Source organism: Hippoglossus hippoglossus, chromosome 19, assembly GCF_009819705.1.
Source record: "Hippoglossus hippoglossus isolate fHipHip1 chromosome 19, fHipHip1.pri, whole genome shotgun sequence".
NCBI lineage: Eukaryota > Metazoa > Chordata > Actinopteri > Pleuronectiformes > Pleuronectidae > Hippoglossus > Hippoglossus hippoglossus.
The window spans coordinates 2817442-2839943 of record NC_047169.1 but is presented as its reverse complement, the minus strand read 5'-3'; the positions used below and the strand labels follow the sequence as shown (position 1 = coordinate 2839943).

The window sequence follows — 22502 nt, the reverse complement described above, 5'->3', positions numbered from 1 at the left end:
TATGAAAAACGCAACAGGAAGCCCGCCATTTTGCATTTAGTGGCCATATTCCACATTTTTACTTTGACGAACTTGTCCCAGGGCTTTCATCTGATCAACTTCAAATTGAGATGAGTGTCATCACAACAAGACGGAGAGAAAAACTAACTCAAAGATCCCCCCCTGAAAATATTCATATGGTTTTAAGGAATTATTAAGTTATTTTGCCAATAGGCGTGTCAAAATAACTGACTAGCGCCCCCTAAAGGGCAGCCCCGACACCACGATTGTCCGACATGTACAAAAATCGATGGGGACATGTGTCTTTTCATAACAAACAAATAAGTCTCTTGGATAGATATGCTAGACCAAACCATTTTGGCTTTAGTGGTATATTTTTTTATATATATGTTATTTTTCTATTTTTTTATTTACACGTTCGACGATCAACTTTAAATGACGTCATGTGTAAATCAGTCGTAAATGTAAACAGAGTGTTGCTCAATGTTCTTGACGCAGTTGTAACGTCTGATCCCACCGACTCCCCCTCCCCCCCCCCCCCCCGTGTCTGTATCACACACCCACAGAGCAGCCGGCCCACACACACCAGCACCATATAGATTAATCTTTAAGAGATAAGCACCGGAAAAGGTTTAGGTGGCTGAAAAGGAGAACGCGGTTATTATGTCATCAAACGGTCTCACCTTGGATCCCGCGTGTTGTCTGCAACAATCTTTGCCCCTTGACCCTCTGCGTCTCTCCTGGAAACTCGTGGCTGACGTGAAAGGCAGAGTCACTCCTCTGTGGGACTGAGTGATGGGAGCATGCTCGAGTTAATATTTAATGGTTGTTCCTTCCTGTGAATTAATCAGTATCAGTCTTAGACGTTCAGAAAAAAACCTTGTAGTTAAAAATCACGACTCTTTTAAGGTCAGTTTCAATTGCATTGTTTATTCGTCACATGAGCTGAAAGAGAACTGACAGTTTCCTGAGGAGCTCAGTATATTTGTAGAAAAATATTTGTTTTACATCAATATCAATATGGAAAACTTCTTTCTTTGTAAAACTGATATCCAACCTCTCATCTAACCCCTATTCAGCAAGAATGTGAATATTACTACAGTTAAAGAGCTGCAGGCTGGCACCGTAACTTCAGGGACCAAAATGAACATCCTTTATGAGAAGAAACAATCCTTTTAGAAAACTAAACTAACAATTGACTTTGAGCTCGATTACATGTTCTTCTCTTCTTTCTTTCCCTTGCAAATCCTGCTCAGAGCCGACGGCACCACAGTGGTTGGGATTAAAAGTGCAACGGCGCTCTTTCCGAAAGACAGGAAATAGAAAGTCAGGTGGTTTTCCGAGGAGAATGTCCATCTGTCCAGGAGCTGAAGCAGGAGCAAAGAGATTATAATACATCCCGCCTTGGAAGCAGCACTTCTGTTCTTCCTGTCGCTGGGGAGGGGCGAGTGCAGGCCCAGGCCCAGGCCGAACAGGCTGCCCATGTTCCGCAGGAGGCTGGCGAAGGGCGTGCTGTCCATGTGGACCCACTCGGGCCTCACGCACCACTTGTGGGCTTTCTCCAGGGTCCAGAGCAGGTCCACACCCAGAGCTTTGAGCAGGAGGTAGAAGCCGACAGCGAAGGAGGTCAAGAAGACGGTGCTGATGAAGTACTTGTTCATGCTGGCGCTGTAGATCCATTTCTCCTTAGAGACAACTGCAGCTACGAGGACACCTGACACAAAAACATCAGACAAAATCACAGCCGTAGAAGAAGTACTCAAATCATGAAAAACAGTTAAAATACATTGATTTTACTTGAGTAAGAATACAGATGTGTTAACAGAAACATGTTCTCTGCTCAAAGAATCCAAAGTAAAAGTAATCCTGGTTGAGAATGGTCCCATTCAGAGTGTTGTTATAGTTATAAAACAGGACCCTCATAAAAGGGTTCACATAGTCCAGATGTGTTGGTCCAGACTAACCAGTGATGACTCCAGCGATGACCTGGTGTGGGAAGTGTGCGGCCATGTAGACCCTTGAGGTGCAGACCACCAGCTCCACCAGGCCCATCAGCAGCCACAGGCCCATCTGCAGGAATCTGACAGGGAGGGAATGGACGCTGAAGGTGAGCACACGGAGCCCAGAGGTTCAGAGAAATGAGTCATTGCGATAACGCAGACTCACTTGTACAGTAGAGGTGAACATCGCTGCTCTGTGGCCATAGAGAGCAGCGCCGTAACCATCACGTACCAGACGCCAGCCGCGCCCATAGCGTGACCTGACGGACTTCCTGCAAGAGCACACTCTTACTTTAACAGATTAAAACAGGTTCACTCACCAGTGACGGCTTCTGATGTCCGGTTTTAGAGTGAAACGTTTTTGGCTCAGTATATGAATAAAATCTTTATGAGTATAATGAATCGCTCAAAGGTCACATATTTGTAAAATATCAATAGAAACAGGTTTTGTAACAAAATCAATTTTGGTTTTTATTATAACTCCACTGTACATAGTCCAATCGTCCCCAAATTGCTCGCGCTTCATCAGAGCCCCGACCTGAACAGATCTATTAGTCTGTATGTAGTGATAGTGATAGCGCCACCTACTGCCAAAAGGAGGTAAGCCTCGTTTTACAACTTTAATTTGATTTACATAAAACTTTCACCGTGTGGTCTACACTGGATTCGCAGCTCTAGTTTGTGACTAACTATTTAACTCCATCCAGACTTTTAAATAAAAAAAACCTTCAAACGATTCATTAAGCAAAGATTTCCTTGTGGTCAGTTTGCTTTAATGTCAAAGTGTCAGTGCTCAGAGATTCCTTTGAAGTCTTACGATGTTGCAATGGTGAACGATTTATACGATTGGAAGAGAAACAAGAGAGTGTTTTTGACCTGAACAGATCTATTAGTCTAATGACCTTGACCCATCAGCCTCAACAGTTTACCTTCTGGAGCGACCAGGCCAAGCAACACTCTCACCAAGTCTGGTGACAATCCCTCCATGCATTGTTGAGTTATTTTGTACAGACACACACACATGCAACAAATATAATATCTACATCAGGTTAAATGTTTGGTTATAATTTAACCTGAGAAAAATGTAATCAGGAAAATGGAATTGAAGTATAAAAAGTATTAAAGGCAGGAAAATGTCCCCGTCACTGTTATATCATTATTATTATTATAAATATTACTGATGCAATAATGTGTAAACAGCATTTTACTGTTTACTGGTTACTGTAACATTTTCAATAACTCATTATGGATTATTAATCTGCTGAATATTTTCTATTCAATCAGTTGATGAATGACTGATGCAGAGACGTATGAGTATGAAGTGGCAGAAAGTATCTTGTGTAAATACACTTAGATAAATTCCCCAGTCCGAACTGCTGACAACCAGGAGATGTTATATAAAACAATTTGCTGATTAAAGTCACTACAAGAGGCCAAAGGTTGTGGAGTTTATAACTAATTTATCTCGTTGGAGATTATGTTCATTCATGCAGAGAAAACCTGGAACGCTTCAGATAATATGAGGAAACAAATCAACGAAGGGCAATCGTTCATCAAGCCGAATAAATCTCATCAGGCAGTGATCCTGTGCAGCTCTGCTCGGTTCTCTACCTGGTCCAGTCTCACAAGTGATGGGGAACTGCTGCAGAAAAGGAACCGGATCTGCTCCGTAGAACCGGGTCTCGTGAACCCACCAGTAGGGTCTCTCCCCGAAGAGAACCCTGCAGAAACCAACAAGACTCAAACTGCCACTTTCCCTCTTTAAGTGTGTTCTTTATAACGGGGACTTCCTTATCAGATGAGGACAGTTTACCATTTCAGGACCAAGTTGAGCCAGTCTCCGATCACAGCCACCCAGATGAGCCGGAGCGCCGTGTCCCTCCGCAGGTGGAACCAGACCGGGAACAACCAGAAGAACGTGGTGTGCAGATCGGCCACCGTGGACGCCAGGTGGAAAACACCCCCGTAGCTGCTGTATGTGGTCTGCAGGTGGACGGCCAGCTCAACCCCCCAGCTGTGGAGGAGATCCATGATGCACTGAGTCTGGGGTGTTGTTGGTTAGGTCCAGGTTCTCTCAGGCCCCCCCCCTCCCACCCCCCTGCTCTGCCACTGTGTGATCCCCACTGGACTTTACTCAAGGCTGGCACATTTGTTTGCCTTTTGGACAGTACTGACGGTTCCTTAACCTTTAACCCCCCCCCCCGAGGCCAAAATCCATCATTACAGAAATCAGCTGCCACCGGTTATTTCTAGGAAAATCTCTTTTTTCTGTGATCAGTGAAACAGAAACGTAGCTTGTGTTCCCACAGTGAGCCAGCAGCTTGTGAAATCCATTGATCTTGGCCCACATTTTGTCTGCTGCGTCACATTAGGAGCGTTGGTCCTGTTTCCTCTCCTCCTTGTGCTTGATGAGAGAAAACCATCATGACCGACGTGTCCCAGGGAACGAGATAAACCCTGAGCTCGTGTGCGGGGACGTCCCCGTCAGACGGAGCAGCCACTTGTGTTCGACCTACAACCTGCCAATCTGCTCCTCCTGTGTTATCACCGACTATCTGCACAGCTCCGACTCAGTCCACTCACTTAATCATTGATGTCCTTATGCAACCTACAACTGGGTTACTCCACCGTTCTGAGAGGTGCCGTGTTTTCACCAAATCATCAAAAAAACACATTACATAACTGGGAAATTATTACTTGCGGGGCTGAATGCATGGAGCAGAAGAGATATGGAAAAACATCATCCTCACAGTCACAGTTAAATTCACCAGATTTGGATCTGAACCAAATGCACACACTCACAGATTTTCATCAAGATGCATGAATTATTCTCTGAGAATCGCACAAAATGCCACATTCCTCCACAAAATGTCATGTTGTGCTTTTTGCATAATCCTGGTAACAAACACACAAATTAGAAAAGCACTAAGAACAGTTCATAGCTCTGTAGACACTCATCTAGATCCAGGAATTACTCCCAGTTCTTTCCTGATGTCGCATCCCTCCACCAAGTTTCATGGTAATATGTCCTGTAGTTTTTGTTTAATCCTGGAAACTAATAGACGAACAAAAAGAAAACACAACCTCCTTGTCAGAGGTAAACGTCCTCATAGTCGTCTAAACCTAATTTCACTTAAAGAAATAAAGAATGTGACGTACAGGAATATTCTGTGGCAACTGTTTGTTTGCAGATGATTGGTTTGATCCTCTCTCTGTTAAGTACAGTAGTTCAGTGAGACAGATACCGATTGACGTTTTGCTCTCATGCTATCTTTCCCTCTTGTTTGTGTGACAAACCTCCCAAACTCCCCTGACTCCCGGTGTTTTATTGCACATGTGCAAGGTCCAAAGATCAGCGTGAGCATGCGTTTGGGTGGTGGGTCCCTCTGGTATAAAACCAACCAGCTGTGTCACTGATAGCAACAGTCCCTCTTCTTTTTTTTGGTCTAACTCGCTCACTCTTCTCCAGACGGACATTTCTCCCCCTGCTGCAGAGGCCCAGATGCTCAGCGCCGTCATGGACGCCCTGCAGGGTTTTGGGGTGAGCACCACCCACTACCTGCAGACCAACTACCAGGACGCCCAGGGCCTGTTCCTCTGGGTGTCCTGGGCGGCCGACCTCAGGAACACCTTCTTCATCTTCTTCCCACTTTGGTTTCACCTGCGAGCCTCCGTGGGCATCAAGCTCATCTGGGTGGCCGTGGTCGGGGACTGGCTGAACTTGGTGTTTAAATGGTGAGACGGAGTAAATCTTTGACTTTGTGGGATTAAACATTCTCAATTTTCTGAGATTATAACTGAGGCTGTGTTTGTGTTTTTCCTGCAGGATTCTGTTTGGGGAGAGGCCTTACTGGTGGGTCCACGAGACGGCTCACTATGCAAACACCGTCCGTCCTCACATCGAGCAGTACCCCATGACCTGTGAGACTGGGCCAGGTGAGAAATCCCACTTCACCTGCATGCATGGATTTAAACCCCAGTTCTTCCCACTCTCTATGTATTATGTCCACATTATTACATTTCTGTGTTTGAACACAAGTTAATTTGCAATCAGCTGCAAAATTGAAAATACAATTTGGACAGTTGCAGGTTTTTAATCCGGCCTTGTCATCATATTAAAAGTAAAAGTATTTGTCCCCTGGGACAGACCGACCATCCTGAGACACTCTCTTAATAAAGCAAAATAAAGTTCTGTCTGTCACCCAGCTTTGAGTTGAGTTAATCAGCCTCCGATCTTTCCAGGCAGCCCCTCCGGTCACGCCATGGGAGCCGCTGGGGTCTACTACACACTGGTGACCTCCATCCTCGCCCTCATGATCAGCAAGAAGAAATATGGAAGCAAGAAATCCACCAACAAAGAGTGGTGAGTGGTCTCAGAGGTCTGAGAGAATCACTTTGTTGTCCTGCGGCTTGTTTTCCACTCACACCTTATCACTGTGGACACACTATCTGTCCCCTGGTTGATCATTGACTCCTCAGAATCTGAATCTTTTCACATGGCTTGTTGTGACGTCCAAGCAGCTGAGGTTCTCATGATAAGCACAGAAAAACTGTGTCAATTATTTTACGGCTTTAAAAATGTGGACTTGCTTGTCATGGGGCAAGAAGCCGGAGTGATTTACAGCATCAAGCATCTTCTGTCTCGTGTCAACGTTTGTATTTTCTCTGATGTAATCTGTTCAAATGTGTGTTTATTGGGCAGGTACCTGAAGGCCGTTCTGTGGACGCTGTTCTGGGGAGTCCAGGTGTGTGTGTGTCTCTCCAGGGTCTTCATCGCCGCCCACTTTCCCCACCAGGTCGTTTGCGGGGTTATCACAGGTCAGTGTGGACGTCAGTAGACGATGGGATAACAAATTAGAATAATGGTAAAAGGGAAAGGTTTGGTTTCAGAAGTCAGGACTTTGGTGGATTTCAGGGTTGGGATAGTACGATGATAAAGCTTGTGACTGTGCTTTCCATAACAAGGAAATGTGTTTATTGATACCTGATACTTTCAGATCTCATCATTACTAACTGTAAATATAAATGGCAGGCTCTATGCTGCCTGGGAGACAACACCCAGGGCACAAAAGGGGTGAATAATGTGTTCAACATTGACCTGGGCTTTCGAACCTGTGTTGCTCTCAGGTATGATCGTGGCTGAAGCCTTCAACAGAACCCAGTGGATCTACAACGCCAGCATGAAGAAGTACTTCTACACCACCCTCTGCTTGACCTCCTTCGCTGTCGGCTTCTACCTCCTGCTCAAAGCTCTGGGTGTGGACCTGCTCTGGACCCTGGAGAAAGCCCACAAGTGGTGCGTGAGGCCCGAGTGGGTCCACATGGACAGCACGCCCTTCGCCAGCCTCCTGCGGAACATGGGCAGCCTGTTCGGCCTGGGCCTGGGCCTGCACTCGCCGCTCTACACCGAGACCAAGAAGAGCAGCGGCAAGGTGATGAAGGCGGGCTGCATCATCAGCTCCCTGCTCCTGCTGCACCTGTTCGACTCCTTCAAGCCTCCCACGCACACCGCGTCCCTCTACTACCTGCTGTCCTTCTGCAAGAGCGCCGCCGTGCCCCTGGTCACCGTCAGCATCATCCCCTACTGCGTGCACGGAGCCCTGAGCCTGCAGAGCAAGAAGGCAGCGTGAGCGGTGGATCAGATCATAAAAGACTGACGGAAGTGCAAGAGTCTCTTCCACTGGTGTCCGACCGATCCTCAGGAGAAACAGAGGAGATCAAGGAGAGATTGTCACTGGTGCCTTTTGAACACTGAACTGTGTGTGTGACAATATGTGAAAAGCACAACCCAGGACGCCCGGCAGCACCTCCAAAGACATATTCTGAATTTATTCAACAATACCACGATTATTGGACAAACAATCAGCACAAGTCACTGTTTGAATTTTCAGTCGCTGTGTTGAAACTCAGTCGAAGGACAATATCGCTCACTCACAGCTCTGATGTGTTATTTCCCATGTAACAATAATGTATTTTTAAATGTTACATAAAATATTTTTGAGACAGTTTTGAATATTTTTTAATAAAAATCTTGAAAATGTATCAAATGACCTGATTCGTGTTTTACTGCATCACACGAGTGCACTGGACTAAAATGTAATTTCTTTTGATCTACATTTACTGATATTTAACCACATATTCATCACATATTCAGATGTTTTACTAAAAATACTAAAAATAGAAAAATACTTGATATCAAGTAAAGGTCCTGCATCAGCATCTTTTTTCTTGTGTCTATTTGGATGTTTTGTGTCATGTGTGGTCACGACGAAGAGCATCTGAAGATGAGCATTGCAAACAATTAGGCTAAACACACTATTGTCGTCAGTTTATTTCCATGTTTTCAAAAATAAACATGAAATAAATGAATGTTTGTCTTCAGACTGAGCGAACAACTGGACCAAAGGTTTCAGTTTGACCCTTTTACCTTTGACCCAACTTCATTTACTCTTGTAATCGGCGCTGCGGCCTTTGGCCTGACTTGGCAGCGAGGACACAGATGCACACACGTCATACATCTGTCTGTTGGGGAACATAAGGCCGGCGGTGTGAGCCGAACATTCAATATTTGTCTGTTTGTGTTTTTTGCAGAACGCACACGTGACACCGCCGTGTGTCACGGATGTTTAGTGACCCAGAAAGTCATGTGACCCTTGATGCAAACAACCTTCACATAGGAAAAGACTCACAAATATGTTTATAGGTGACTGCATGTGAGAATAATTTTTACTTTTGATTATTTCTTCAGTCAAATCCTTTGGTTAAATCCCTTTTATCTGTCTTATAGATGCGTTAATAACTTTTACTTAAACCTGATCTCATTGAGATAAAGTAGTGTAAAGCAAGCAGGAAGAAAAACAAAGCATGTGTACAAGAGAACATAGATATTACAAAAGTACACAGAGACATTAAGACATTAAGATCTGATTAACCGATTAATCATTTAGTCAATCAATATATTTATTTCCATATGTCATATGTATATTTTTGTTTATAAAAAAACAATGTTATATTTAGTTTCTAAATATATGTACAAATTTTACTTTAGTCTCTAAACAATTATATATTATCTATATGCCTGTTTTTCACAATGTGTACTGTGTTATTTCTGTTTCTAAAAACTGTGCAACGTGTATATTTTTGTCTCTAGAGAATATTCAATATGTTTATTATTGTTGTTTTCTAAAAACATGTAATATGTTTATTTCTGTTTCTAAAAAAACTGTCTAACGGAGCATGATTTAATACTGGAGGACTCGCGGGGGGGCGCTGTGGGGCCGAGCAGCTGATTCTCGCCCGGACAGGAAGCGGTGGACCGGAAGTGATCTGCAGAGACACAGTGTGAAACAACCTGAGGCTGAAGGTGTGACTGAATGTGAGGAAGAGGAGCAGAGCATCATGTCGGGGCTGCAGCTGATGAAGAGGCCGCTCAGCGACAGACTGAGAGCTGCTGCTCAGCAGATAGTGACTGTGCTGCAGGGGAGGGTGATGAAGATGATGAAGATGATGAACCCTGGTTTGTAAATGTTCCTCTGTTGTTTATGTTTCAGTTCATCAACAAAAAGCTTTTTATCAAACAGTTTATCTGATTAAAATATTCATTAATATCCCTGAAAAGGTTTTTAAAATCTTTAATTTTAAATACAACAGGACTTCCCATATCATATTTATTCAGATAAATCGATTATTTTCTATTATTGGATGATTGATTCGTGTCTTTTTATTGATTTCTTGACTATTTAATTACTTCTTTGTTCTTCAAAATGTCAGAAAATATTAAAACATGTTTCTAAGTCTGAGGCGACGCCTTTAAAAGTCTGTGGTTGGATGAAAGATTCTGTGAAGCAGCAAATATTCTCATTGGAGAAGTTAAAACGAGACTTTTGACTTATTGTTCCATAAAAAGAAAGATTCATAAATCCTCAATATGCAGTTTCCATTAATGTTTGTGTCAGTTAACTAATTGATTGTGAATTGTTGAAGTGGGACAGAAGCCACAAAGATTTGATGATTATCTTTCCACCAATTGAATGAAACTACCCAGATATATCCTGCATTTTGAAAACTGTGCGTGCAGCTGAATTATTTTTGACATTTGCGACATTGAGAGTCGTTTCACTATTTTATTTTATTGTTTTTTAATGTGTGCTTCCTGCAGAGTCGTCAGCCGAGCACCAGAGGGCCGTCGTGCACAAGCGTCTGTCGGTTGTCGCCGACGACATCGTCAGGATCCTGGAGGAAATGATGAGTGAATATGAGGCGGGTGTTTCCCGTTGCCATGACGACATGGAGCAGCAGCGCCGACTGCTGGACGTCACGTTGAAAACAGAGACGGACTCGGGTACGTTTCACATAAATCCAAATTTATTTTACTATCAGCCGTTCTTGTAAAAACTTGACACAGCGTCACAAATAAAAAATAATTTTAATATATAATGAAACTTTTTATTTGTCTGATATTTCCTTGTAAAAAATTCTTGAAAGTTTCCAGGAAAGAAACATGTGGTTTGGTTATGATAATAGAAAATAACAGATTATTTTAATGAGTTTATTTAGTGATTATTAACTTCCAGATGAATTTCCATGAAAAAAAGAAAGAAATGAAGCGTTAACACAGTTTTTCTGCTGTTTCTGTTTGTTAGTTTTTAAGAAACATGGAACAAGGAGTGTGACAGATATATTCAATCATTATTATTTCATATTGCAAATCTAGCTGTGAGTGTGTTTGATTTGAGGTGATGTTACGCTCACACACACAGTTTCTGTATCTTGATGCTGAACTCTCCGACCTCCTCCTCAGATCGACTCTCTGGGTCGGACGTTTCCTCTGAGCAGCAGAGACCTGAGCAGAAAACATCCGGTTCACCGCAGTTTAAAGACGCGTCCACGGAGACGGACTCTGAGTTCTCCCACACTCGGTCTTCACATCTTCACCCAACACCAATGGTGGAGAAGGGCACCTCCACGATGATGGAAACAGAGACTCGCGGGGAGCAGTGTGTGCTGCCACCTAGTGACCGGGAGGTTCTGTCGTCGAAAGACTCAGAAGCTGGGAGTGAAAACAACGACAGCAAGAAAGAGCTGAACGATAAATCACTCAATTCAGACACGAGAAGAACTTTTCCGAGCCTGAGACAAAGCCATGCTGCTTTCCACGGCGACGCCGGCCTCACGACAATAAAAACGCACACAAGGAAAAACACGACAATAGACAACAGTCAAACTACAGGACAGAGCTGCTGCAGAGTGTGCGGAAAGTTTTTCCGCTACAAACGCTCTTTTCTGAAACACGTTCTTCAGCACGAGCACAGCGCCGACCTGTGTGGAGTCTGTGGGAAACGTCTGGAGGCTGACGACAGCCTCCGGCTTCATTTACAAACCCACAGAGAGGAGAACATCTGCAGAGTCCAAGCAAGCGACAAACAGTCGGAGGCAGACGCCGAGAGTAACGTAGGCGACAGTGACGAGGACTGGAAGGAAAGCGAAGGAAGTGACAGCGAGGACGTGGACAGCGATAAAGATGAGACCAAAAAACGAGGGACGCAAACAAAAAGTCACGCATCAAACAAACCCAAAAAACCAAGGTACCAGGATTTACCTCACGTGAAATACTGCTGCAAAGTGTGCGGCAGGTCTTTCTGCTACAGAGCCTCTTTCTTGAAGCATGTGCAGGAAGACGAGATGGACACGGACCTTTGTGGCGTCTGCGGGAAACGGTTTGCGACTGAGGAGAACCTGAGGCTTCACTTGCAAACGTACATCAGATCCAACGACTGTGAAGTCTGTGGCAAACATTTTGACGGCCACCAGCAGCTGGAGATGCACATGAGAACCCACACGGGAGAGAAACCGTACATCTGCAGCGTCTGCGGCAAAGCCTTCGCTCAGAACGGGAACCTGATGGGTCACATGAGGAGGCACACGGGCGAGAGGCCGTACGTTTGCAGCGTTTGCGCTCAGGGCTTCAGCTCTAAAGAGAGCATGAGGGATCACATGCGAATCCACACCGGGGAGAAACCGTTTCTGTGCAGCATCTGCGGAAAAGGATTCAGACAGAGGGGGACCCTGAAGACGCACATGATGATCCACACGGGGGACTTCCCGCACCGATGCATTATCTGCGACAAGAAGTTCTTCAAGAGCGGCGGGCTGAAGATCCACATGCGGTCGCACACGGGGGAGAAGCCGTTCCTGTGCAACATCTGCGGCAAAAGCTTCACGGCGAACAGCTCGCTCAGCAAACACATGGGCGTCCACGATAGAGACCGATCGCATGGCTGCAGAGTGCGAGACAAACGGTCCTCGAGGGAAGAGGATCTGAAAAGACAAGTCCAGACTCACGGGGATGAAGCCGCGCAGGTGACGACTCTTTAACGCTGAATCACTGACGGACGGAAAACCAGAAAACTGGCTGACGTCGGCGTGGAGGCATTAAAAATATCATTGGTTTAAAGATTCTGTTTTCCATCTTTCCACCTTCTTATAAATGTCCGTACAATGTCAGTTTAAATTTAAGTTATAATCATCGAACAGCTAATATTATATTTGTATTTTACATACAATGGTGCAACAGTTTATTATTTAAAATAATAAATAAATGCAAGAAACTCTTTGAGTCTTTAAGGTTTTTTAGAAGCAACGATGTCCCTCAGTGGTTTTCACACTTCAGTCAAGACCCAACAGAACCTGTTACTTTATGAAAACACAAATCAGTCTCCTCAATATGCCAGAGTTATCTTAAGTTCGTTAAAAGTAATAATCGGATTCATAATGTGATCATTTAGTTACCTCCACACTTTCTTTGATACATTCGCTGTTGAGGTTTTTCCTCGTTGAAAATATGAACCTGTAAAATCGATCGACAGGCAGAAACCAGACAGACTCACAGACGTGTAGTTTAAACACAATTTATTTTTCTGCTTAAATAATTACTTGGATCATCCAGTGTAAGCTATGTCGGTTCATCATACATGTCGGTACCAGATTTATCATCAACAATGGATTCTTACGGTGGCTTTGTATGAAAAAAAGACAAATGAAAAATAAAATTAAACAGATTTACAGAAGAACAGAAAATCCGATATTTTAATGTTACATCAACACTGATTATTTTTTGGTGATTTTAGTCGTTAATAAAAAGGATCAGCTTCGAGTGACGGGGCTAAAAAAAATTCAATCCTCTGTTCTAGTGTAAAAGGAAATAAAGATAGAAATCATCAAACCGTCAAAATAAAACAGTCCCCTTGTTAAAAAACCACAGCAGAACGTAAAAGCCGACACTCTCACTTCTAGTTTGCCTGATAGACGAGATACAGAAAGAGGTTTTTATTTAATGTCACACACACACGGGGCTGCGAGCAGTATGGAGGAAATGCAATGTGGCGGAGTGCAGGTTACATTCAGGGACACTCAGTAACTTGCCGAAGCGTAAAAATGAAGCTTTGTTATCTTGCTGCTTGAGTGCGGAGTGTGTGTGTGTGTGTGTGAGTGTGTGTGTGTTATAAAAAAACTAAAAACAGTAATAGATGACAGGTGGTTGAGTTATTGTGACAGAATTACCAGATCCTATTACAGTGCGTTTGAATTAGGGGAGAAACGAAAGTAAAAGCGTTAAAGTAACCCGACGTCACATGCAGCAACATCATCATTTCTCTGACGACAATGTTCCACAGACGGAGCGGAAGAAGCTGCTTTAAAGAAACGTCCGTTTGAAAATCAAGCAGTTATTATTTTTTTTTTCATTTGTTTCCCTGTTTACATAGAGTTTTTTCTTAATGGTTTCCTTTGGGACGAGCACGTCAGGTCTCACGCTGTCGACCTCAATACAAACGCATCCACTCTGCGAAGCTTCAACTCAAATCAGTGCATAAACAATCTGTGGAGCTACTGATTTTTTTCTTTAAAAGATTTTTATACAGTGTCATTTATATACAAGAAAATACCCCCATTTACTATTATATTTCATTTTTTTTTTTTTTTTTTTAAAAAGAACAACGTGGTACAGCCCAACACTGGGGGTCCAGGAGGAGAAAATAGACCATATAAGGCGAGTGTCTGAGAGAGAGAGTGAATCGCACGTCTTCCTTTTTCTTTTAGTGTTTCCCCCGTCGACGCCGTCTTTGGCCACAGACGTTTCGCGTCGTGAAAGACGAAAAGAAAGTTCCAGCTCACGTCCGTGCGTGTCCTTCGGTGTCGCTTCCCGGACAAGTGAGTGAGTGAGTTTGGTGACATGCTCATGCGAAATCAAAGGAAAGTAACTTGTTTTTGCGTCGTCTTGAATTGAAGAAGACCATGCGTTGTAGAGGGAAAGCGTCAGACACGTAATTTGGCTGATTGACAAGGCGTCGTCTTTGTTTTTCAGGGACTTGAGTCCGTTTCTCCTCCGAAGGGCGTGTGTGGTGTCGCAGGTGGACGTCCGTGGACCTGGAGGAGAAAAGAGAGCACACATTTTAAAATCTCGCGTTGCTGCAAATGGATTATTGCAAAACATGTGACTTCAGAGGGAGTTTTGACCTTGATCTTTGACCTTTTTCCGCCAAAATCAAGTGAAAGTTTGTACATAATTTGAAGACATTCCCTCAAGGCGTTCTTTAGATGTCGTGTTCACAACAATCGGACGTACGAATGACCCACAAACCAGCTTCTTACCAGGTTCAGTTCAGAGCTCCGCCGTTATGACTGACTCTTCTTCCCTTGTTTCTTGTTGGCGCCGTTTCCAGACTTGAGAAAGACAAACAAATAGGTAAAAGGAGACGGAAAAGAAGAAAAGACAAACGTTAGCGAGGTCCTAAATAGGACGGAGGTGTGTTAGTGAAGCGGATTCAGCTCAGCTACTGAACGTGGACACACCACAGGCTGGAAAAGAGGTAAAGACAAGAAGGAAGAAAGTTAAAATGACCTTTACACCTTTAAACCATGGACTGTAAATAAAGATGGACGACATGACAGCTCCACAAAAGCGAAGCCAAATCATCTTGATCACCCCCTAGTGGCTGGCTGCAGTATAAGGTCGTAAACTCCTCCATGTTAGCAGATTTAGTTTTCTGTTGTTATCACCCTGATGTACTTGTTTGAAGCGGAGACACGTCGTCCATCTTTATCTACAGTCTATGTTCCAAACGGAATCAAACACACGCATCACTTCGTGTTAAAAGGGAGAAAAACCAGGGGAAACGTTTGTAATATTAGTGATTTTCAGGTCCAATCAACAAGCTGACGAGGCTGTTGGTTGACGTGGTAACACTAACTGCTGCACTACAGAGGGAACACACAGCACGACACAACCACTGCAAACTACACAACACCTGACGACCCTGTAACGACCCTGCAGCTCTGTCTCAAACACCTTCTCTGGCAGAGCTGGGTGTTAGTCCAGTGACAGTTCGGTGATTCAAACGGACGACGGCTTCATGCAGGTGAAAGTGATCCAGAAAAAGCTCGGCGGACTAAGTTAGACGGTCGGTTTTAACGCCAACCTCGGTTTTCCCTCTCTGGGCCTCCTCTCCAGACTTCTCCGCCTTGTGGCCCTGTCTGGAGCGTTTCCCTCTCTTCTTGCCCTTCCCCCCCGAGGCTCCTGCTCCAGGAGAAGGAGAAGCAGCGTCTGCTCCACCTGTTGCTACACCACCACCACCAGCAACACCACCACCAGCGCCTTCACTATCCCTCCTTTCTTCTGAGGTGACCACGCGACGCACCACCTTTCTTATCACCTGTAGGGGGCAGAAGCGTGTCAGGGGGGGAATGCAGGAGTTTGTGAGGAGAAATAATAGACAGAAGGACGAGGGAGGGTAAATTAGAGTGTAAGAGGTGTGTGTTCAAGTGTCTTGGTGGTACAATAGTGTGTGTGTGGGTCTGTGTGTCTGTTTGTGTGGAGGGTGGAGGGTGGAGGGTGATGATGAGGTTACTTTTCTGGTGACCAGATTCCCGTCTTCATCTGTGAACTGCTCCTCCGTCACAGACTCTCCAGGAATGTTTCTGGCCTCCTCTCCCTGAGGTGAAGGTTTGAATGTGGATGGAGGGATGGGTGAGGAGGAGGAGGGAGGGAGGGAGGGATGGGTGAGGAGGAGGAGGAGGGAGGGAGGGATGGGTGAGGAGGAGGAGGAGGGAGGGAGGGATGGGTGAGGAGGAGGAGGAGGGAAGCACGGAGGGGGTGAAGGTATAAAGTTAGGAGGCATATTAATGGGCGATTCAGAGATTTGATTTACAAACAGACTTTAGCATGCCGGCAACAGCTGCTGTGAAGAATAAGTGGATTTTCATTCATCAACAAAAATAGATTCTGCTCTGTTTTTCTGAAGGAAACCGACATGGCTCAATCTCCTTGTGATTTCCATCTGAACAAAATAAATAATCAATAATCCATCAGCCAGGAAGCAAAAACCAAACACCAAACACCAAACACCAGGGCAGGTAAAGTAGTGACTCACAGCAACAGGCAGTGAGTAGCACTTCATGCCACAAACACAAACACACACTGTCTGGCTCCTTCTCGTCTTTTAAATCTCTCTTAAAGCAACACTATATAACTTTATATAACTATATTACTGAGCAACAGCGCCCTCTGCAGCCACACAACTGAAAGGTGGACATTACCCATGATCCCCGGCTTCCTGAACCAGAACCTTTAACTCACTGAACCATCAAACTCTTACTCTATTTGGAAACTGCTATTTTATTATAAAAAAGTTGTGTAGTGTTGCTTGAATGAGTAATTTATGAAAGTGTGCTATCTCAGGACTTTATCCTCCCTGATTTGCTAAATCTATTTCCATTTATCTTCCTGTAAACGTTTCCACATCGGCCTGAACATGAAAACAATTTAATGATATTGTGACTAAAAGTAAAAGTTCTTATTCACACAGTTGAAATGAAAATCCACTCTGACGCGTTCATTTTCCGTCACACTGACTTACAAACACTGCAGCTGCACACAAACACGGTAAAAAAAACATCTGTGCAAACACCGACGCAGCAGGAAACGTCTGTTTCAACGTCTCTGTTCGTCTCCGTGACTCATTCTCCTTCACACACTTGCACACGGAGTCTTAGAGCTTAATGCGAGCGCACTGCACACTGACTCCAGGTCTGCACACACCGGGTCGCACACACCTTGAGGATGACCCGTCTGCGGAACACCCGGGTGGTGACAGTGGTCTCCTCGTCAGAGCTGGACTCCTCAGCTCTGACGCTCCCCTGACGAGCAGCGTAGCATTAATGTGTGTTTGAAGTGTGTTTGTGTGTCAGTTTAACACTTTGTGAGATTCCTTTTTAAAGGAGACATATCATTGCTCGTATTACAGATTCATAATTTTTAATAACAGAAAAGGTTTTCATGCTGTAATGTTCAGAAAACATCACTTTCCTCAGACTGTCCATTGCTGCAGCTCCTCTTTTCAGCCTCTGTCTGAAACTCTTGGTTTTAGTTTCTTCATATTTGTGCATGTATTTCACAAAATACTCTGTCTTGACGTTTGACTCTCACCTGGACTTTGTGCTGGGACCTGTCTCCGGCCTCGTCCCGTCCTCTGCTTGGTCCCGCGGTGCTGCTGTCCTCCTTCCTCTTGGCCTCCTTGTCCTTAGCTTCCCTGGCTGCGCCACTTTGACCCCCGTTCTGTCTGGTGGTCGGAGGAGGCGGCTGCTCCAGTGAATCCGCCAGACTGTCAGGGCTGTAAAACACAGTGAGGAGATTTATTGAGCTGCCATCACAGAACTGCTGGTCTGACAGTGAACGCTGGTGTGTAAATCTAAAGACTGACAGGATGAAGCCGTATCCTACCTGCCCCCCTCGGCGCCGTGCAGTGCTGATGACTCTGCGGTGGCGTCGGACATCTCTCCTCTCCAACCTGGAACTGAACACACAACTTTTTCTGCTTGCCGCACTTGTTCCAGGATGGCGTTCACCCTCTCCTCTGTCATCTCCTCGTCCTCCAGGCCTCCCTCCAGCTTTATGTCCTCCAGCAGACTCTGCAGCCTCTCCTGGGTCATCTCCTCCTCTTCTTCCTCTTCATCCTGCCCTCCATTTCCAAAAACAGTGTCTGAGGCAGCACGTGCTTCTTGGTGTCCCTCCAAAGCAACATCTTGCCCTGCCTCTGTCCCATTTCCTGATTTCTCTACTGTTCTTCTGTCATTACCTGGCCTCTTATAAGAAGCCACTCCCATCTTCTCTTCCAGGCTTTCTCTAGCGGTCAGGGTCGTGTCTTCTGCCCCAACGATGGGGGGCTCCGGGGCTCCGGGGCCAGGGCCCTGGGCGACGGTCGGGGGGCTGCTGCTGGAGGTACTGGTGGTCTGTGTGAGCGAGAGGTCGCTAGGTCTAGTGAGCGTGGTCTTGCTAGGGGAATCTACGCTAAATTCGCCTTCGCTAAAGAAGTCGTCTGAGCGCAGCGGGGTGGGGGGCAGGTAGTTCAGGTCTGTGGGGGTTTTCAGCTCCAGATCTATATTGTGGTACCCTGGGTGGATGGCAGGAGTAAAGGATTAGAGGATGAGGGGGTCGAAGAGGGGGGAAAGATAAAACAAAAGAGGGGAGGAAAGGAGGAGGGGAAGGAGAGGTAGAGTGGTGGTGAGGTGATGAAATGAGAAACACTTGGAACATCTAAAGGTTCAAAAGTCACACAGGTTTGATCCCAAAACAGCTTAAAACTGTTGCACTAGCTTTTCAGTGTAAACGAGCTGTGAACACAACATGGACAAACTCACTTTATAAAGTTAAAGTTGCCAATTTTACACATCCTGCAGACGTGAGTTCTATCAACAGGTTCAGTCCATAAACTCCTCAGGAAAAGTTCACTGACGTTATAAATCAAGTGAGAAGTAGAGTCATTCTCTCATAGACTTCTATAGAAACTGAATTATTGTAAAAGCAGTGGAGTCGCCCTCTGCTGGCCATTCGAGAGGATATAGTTTCAGGCACTTCCGCATTAGCTTCACTTTCAAAGAGAGTTGAAAACAGAGTGAATATTGAACCAGCATTTATCCGGTGGTCAGAATCACAACTTTAATAAATGCTAACGTGGCTTGATGTCTGCAGGATGTGTAAGTTGACATGTCAGCGTTCAGAGCTCATAGACCAGTACAACGTGTTCAACGCTGCTTTAGGGATTTTCCTCCTGGGACCTTGTGTGTGACAGCTGAACCATCACAGCAGGGACGACACATGATCAGATCACAAGAAGATGGAAACAGAAATGAAAGTCTCAAACACAATAGAAAATATATAGAATAGAAACTTCACATATACTGTTTTTTTTGTTGTTGTTGAAATTCATAAAATCAATCACGTCGCCTGCAAAAGTTCCTCAGGAAGTGAAGGGAGTTCCCGACCAACTTAACTTAAGACCCAGAGTCGTCGAGCTCTTTGAAACAAGCTCGACCTCATCGGCTCAACAGTTTCTGCAGTTAACGAGCAAAAGCTTGAGCAGAATCCAGGTAAATTAGTCGTGTTGATTGACACAAAGAGGCAGAAGAGGAGCAGAGCAAGACAACAGGCGTCTAAATGTAAAACTCAGGAACAGAGCGATCCCGTCTGAAGTAACAAGGGACTCCCGGAGGTAAGGGGGAGGGAGGAGGTGAGGCGGGAAGTGAAGGGGGAGGAGGAGAGGGGTGATGTAGAGGAGGAGGAGGAAGAGGGGAAGACGAGAGAAAGGTCGGAGGAAGAGAGGAGGCACAGATTAATGAGGTAGAGGGGGGAGTAGAAGGGGGAGAATGGGGAACGTTAACAGAAGGAGAAGATGGAAAAGGGGGAGAGGAAGGAGCGGATGAGGGGAGGGGGGTGCAAGAAGAGGGAGGAGGCGATTTTACAGGTGCAGGATTGGGAGGAGGGCGAAGAACGAGAGGAGGAATGGAGGAAGGCGGAGGAGAAAAGGGCAGACGGAGGGAAGAGGGAGGAAGGTGAGGGGGAGAGAAGAACAAGGAGCAGCTAAAAGGACTCCGAGGGGTGGAGGGGAGAGGAGGGGAGGAAGGCAAGGTGTAGAAGTGAGGGAGGACAGGAGCGACAGGTAGGAGGTAAACAGGAGGTGTCGAGGGGGGAGACGGGAAGTGAAAGACGGAGGAGGGACTAGAGGAGGAGGTGATGGAGGTAGAGGAGGGAGCAGCAGCAGGGAGAGGTCTGAGAATCTTTGGAACTACGTCAGTTATCACACAAGAAAGAATAACAAATAAAAAACAAACACAGAACAAGTGTTAGACGATGAAAAGACAAACGTGTGAGCATGTAGAAACCAGTTAATGCACAGACAGTGGAGTGAACATGTGAGTGAGGAAGCCGTTTGAGAAGCTGCAGAAGCGGAGGTTTGCTTATCTCAGCTGATAAGCAAGAAAAGAGGCTTTTAGGTGGAGAGCAGCAGCGTCAAAAACAGAGTGAAACCCACACAGCGTCCGTGAATTAGCAAATGTTAGCCATTGTTTTGAAATTAGCCGGTTAGCTGTGGTGTGGTAATTTGCTTTTCGGGAGTTAGCCACTAAGAAGCGAGAGAAGAGGAGGAGGAGGAAGAGGAGGAGGAAGAGGAGGCTGCTGGCGTCAAAGCAGGAGAAGCTGCAGCGGAGCGTCGGGGGCCGGGAGGCTCGGAGGAACCCAGGAGATGACAGCTACAGAACAGCTGACAGCAGTGACACAGAAGCGCAATTATACACCGTGCACTTTGAGAAAAAAAAAGGTGTTTCGTTTTCAACATCTCGCGAAAGTGTCACCTGAGGCCGAGCACGTCCTCGTCGACGTGAGGCTCACGGAAACACTCGGGGACGTGTTGAAAAGGCTCCACCCGTTTGAAAGTGTGCTAAAAGTGTATTGTTATAAAAAGCCGACAACATCTGAACAGGCAGCCTCTCACACAGAGCCAGAGCCATGCATCGTGTGTCTGTTTGTCTGTTACATGTCGGGTTCATCTTGACATAAAGATCATCTTTGCTCCAGGGTTTGGTCAAAGCAACCGTTTCACTGATCCTTGTGTTCAGATGACTTTTTTTTAAAAACCCTGATTTGCAACGAGGACCATTTCAGATTTTTGTCTGGAGTCGTAAATACAACCACTGACTGGAGAAGAAAGATTTTTTATAATGTATATATTGTTTTATATTTTTGGCAAATTGGTAAGTCCGGCTATAGCTAATCACACTTTTTGTTTGTAGTTTACTTCTGGATGTACAATGTTCATACTGAAGTTAACGTAAACATGTGATGATTCTGAATAACAAGTGTCTGAATATGTCTCCTTTCAAGTGTTAAGTCACTGAATTGAACAATATGTGATATAAATATGATCTGTACACATATGCAAGTACTTTAACTGCTGAGTAACTACACAGCTGAAGTACAGCTCCAGTGGCTCAGACGTCATGAGATAACTTTGCCTCAGAGCTTGAAACTTCCAGAGTGACAGGCCAGGCTGCTTCATGAAATGTATATTTTTATAACCACATTTTCCTCAGCGTTCTGAAATGGTCCTCACTGGATCCGTCAAACAAAAATATAGTGACTGCCACATTTAATTTTCATTTCAGAGGAAAGAGAGAAATACAGAAAGAGGGATGAAAGGACTTCATACTGGTTAAAAGCAAGCATGCCATTACTACAGATTAGTTGGGGTTATGTTTTTTGTAAGTGTTTAAATAGCAACTGACACAAATCGATCACAGGGAATAAATTTGAAACCTGCGAGGTACAGATAAACATGTGGAGCCGGTGCCCTAACCCAACTGAAAAATGTGCTTCAGTGGTTGTTTCAGCAATGAGATCGTCGACATTGTTCAGATGGGACAGAAGCACCAGTTAATTGGCAGCTTATTTTCGTCAGGATCATGCTTTTTCGGGGACATTTTAACACATAATAAAAAAAGTCTCATGCACCCAAACTGGTACAGACTTTCCTGCACTTATCTATATATCGATAAATATACATATAGATATATAGATAATCACCCAAATATCTATCACTTTCCATTCATGTTCCAGTGACTGAGTGCTACGGATTAACTGCCCAGCGTTGGAAAAACTAACAAACCAACTGGAGTGACTGCATCATGACGACGACTCTACTGCTACTATCAGCTGATGGTCCGTTTAACTACGAGCTCAGTCGTTTTTTTCTATTAGCTCCTAATTTACTTCCACTACTCGGTTAAGCCTGATTGGTTCTGGATTTGTTTCCTGACTGTCTGGCTGAGAGAAGAGGTGAAGAAGGGTGAAGGGATAGACTGAGAGATAGACTGAGAGTTCAGCTAGGGTGGGCTACACTTTACCATCGGACTGATCCGGGAATACTGCGTTATCATCGGCAAAGCAGCGTGTGCCTGAAATGTTACCGTAGTCAAATATGGGCCCTTCCAGCAAAGTCACAATATCCAACCGATTGATCTTAGTCAGCACCGCAGTTAAAGCGTCCGCTGGAAGGGAGAAACAGAGACATCACATCAGTGCCTCCACACTTTATATACAAGTAGACCTGGTTATGAACGACAACACACACACACACACACACACACACACACACACACACACACACACACACGCTA

At 45.0% G+C, this 22502-nt stretch overlaps 4 protein-coding genes across 15 annotated transcripts in view; 2 read left to right on the top strand and 2 right to left on the bottom strand.

Moving 5' to 3' along the window:
* Positions 1-1205: 1205 nt before the first annotated feature.
* Positions 1206-4126, bottom strand: g6pca.1 (glucose-6-phosphatase a, catalytic subunit, tandem duplicate 1). Its single transcript, XM_034570539.1, has 5 exons — positions 3814-4126; positions 3612-3721; positions 2167-2272; positions 1965-2080; positions 1206-1714 (listed from the first exon to the last, which is right to left on the bottom strand). Exons 1-5 carry the CDS (start codon positions 4029-4031, stop codon positions 1212-1214), a joined length of 1053 nt encoding a protein of 350 aa, XP_034426430.1. The 5' UTR covers positions 4032-4126; the 3' UTR covers positions 1206-1211.
* A 1282-nt stretch (positions 4127-5408) lies between these two features.
* Positions 5409-8042, top strand: g6pca.2 (glucose-6-phosphatase a, catalytic subunit, tandem duplicate 2). The gene is made up of 5 exons (XM_034570538.1): positions 5409-5735; positions 5827-5936; positions 6243-6363; positions 6703-6818; positions 7128-8042. Exons 1-5 carry the CDS (start codon positions 5503-5505, stop codon positions 7628-7630), a joined length of 1083 nt encoding a protein of 360 aa, XP_034426429.1. The 5' UTR covers positions 5409-5502; the 3' UTR covers positions 7631-8042.
* Positions 8043-9321: 1279 nt separating this feature from the next.
* On the top strand, positions 9322-12612 carry LOC117752845 (zinc finger protein 2 homolog). 2 transcript variants are annotated; one of them, XM_034570537.1, is made up of 5 exons: positions 9322-9516; positions 10159-10341; positions 10801-11134; positions 11171-12397; positions 12433-12612. In XM_034570537.1, exons 1-4 carry the CDS (start codon positions 9399-9401, stop codon positions 12372-12374), a joined length of 1839 nt encoding a protein of 612 aa, XP_034426428.1. In that variant the 5' UTR covers positions 9322-9398; the 3' UTR covers positions 12375-12397; positions 12433-12612. The 2 variants fall into 2 exon arrangements, with proteins under 2 accessions (XP_034426428.1, XP_034426427.1); XM_034570536.1 differs by having other exon boundaries at positions 10801-12397.
* A 1286-nt stretch (positions 12613-13898) lies between these two features.
* Positions 13899-22502, bottom strand: part of LOC117752842 (ankyrin-3-like) — a 76704-nt gene continuing 68100 nt past the window's right edge. For 3 of the 11 annotated variants that reach the window (XM_034570521.1, XM_034570533.1, XM_034570532.1), the window contains 8 exons: positions 22230-22373; positions 17776-18445; positions 17482-17665; positions 17109-17192; positions 15905-15988; positions 15476-15709; positions 14649-14720; positions 13899-14423 (listed from right to left, as the gene is read on the bottom strand). In XM_034570521.1, the coding sequence (XP_034426412.1) occupies positions 14673-14720; positions 15476-15709; positions 15905-15988; positions 17109-17192; positions 17482-17665; positions 17776-18445; positions 22230-22373 (1448 nt within the window). In that variant the 3' untranslated portion in view covers positions 13899-14423; positions 14649-14672. Of the gene's footprint in view, positions 14424-14648; positions 14721-15475; positions 15710-15904; positions 15989-17108; positions 17193-17481; positions 17666-17775; positions 18446-21209; positions 22374-22502 lie in introns of those variants that run through there. The other 8 variants (XM_034570526.1, XM_034570527.1, XM_034570523.1 and 5 more) reach the window with 8 other exon arrangements.

Excerpts from the sequence above, each read along its gene's own strand:
- LOC117752845 (XM_034570536.1), top strand. The coding sequence starts at position 9,399 with ATGTCGGGGCTGCAGCTGATGAAGAGGCCGCTCAGCGACAGACTGAGA. Across the intron at positions 9,517-10,158 it reads GATGAAGATGATGAACCCTG|AGTCGTCAGCCGAGCACCAG; the intron begins GTTTGTAAATGT and ends TGCTTCCTGCAG. Across the intron at positions 10,342-10,800 it reads GAAAACAGAGACGGACTCGG|ATCGACTCTCTGGGTCGGAC; the intron begins GTACGTTTCACA and ends CCTCCTCCTCAG.
- g6pca.2 (XM_034570538.1), top strand. The coding sequence starts at position 5,503 with ATGCTCAGCGCCGTCATGGACGCCCTGCAGGGTTTTGGGGTGAGCACC. Across the intron at positions 5,736-5,826 it reads CTGAACTTGGTGTTTAAATG|GATTCTGTTTGGGGAGAGGC; the intron begins GTGAGACGGAGT and ends TTTTTCCTGCAG. Across the intron at positions 5,937-6,242 it reads GACCTGTGAGACTGGGCCAG|GCAGCCCCTCCGGTCACGCC; the intron begins GTGAGAAATCCC and ends CGATCTTTCCAG.
- g6pca.1 (XM_034570539.1), bottom strand. The coding sequence starts at position 4,031 with ATGGATCTCCTCCACAGCTGGGGGGTTGAGCTGGCCGTCCACCTGCAG. Across the intron at positions 2,273-3,611 it reads CACTTGTGAGACTGGACCAG|GAAGTCCGTCAGGTCACGCT; the intron begins GTAGAGAACCGA and ends GTGCTCTTGCAG. Across the intron at positions 1,715-1,964 it reads CATCGCTGGAGTCATCACTG|GTGTCCTCGTAGCTGCAGTT; the intron begins GTTAGTCTGGAC and ends TTTTTGTGTCAG.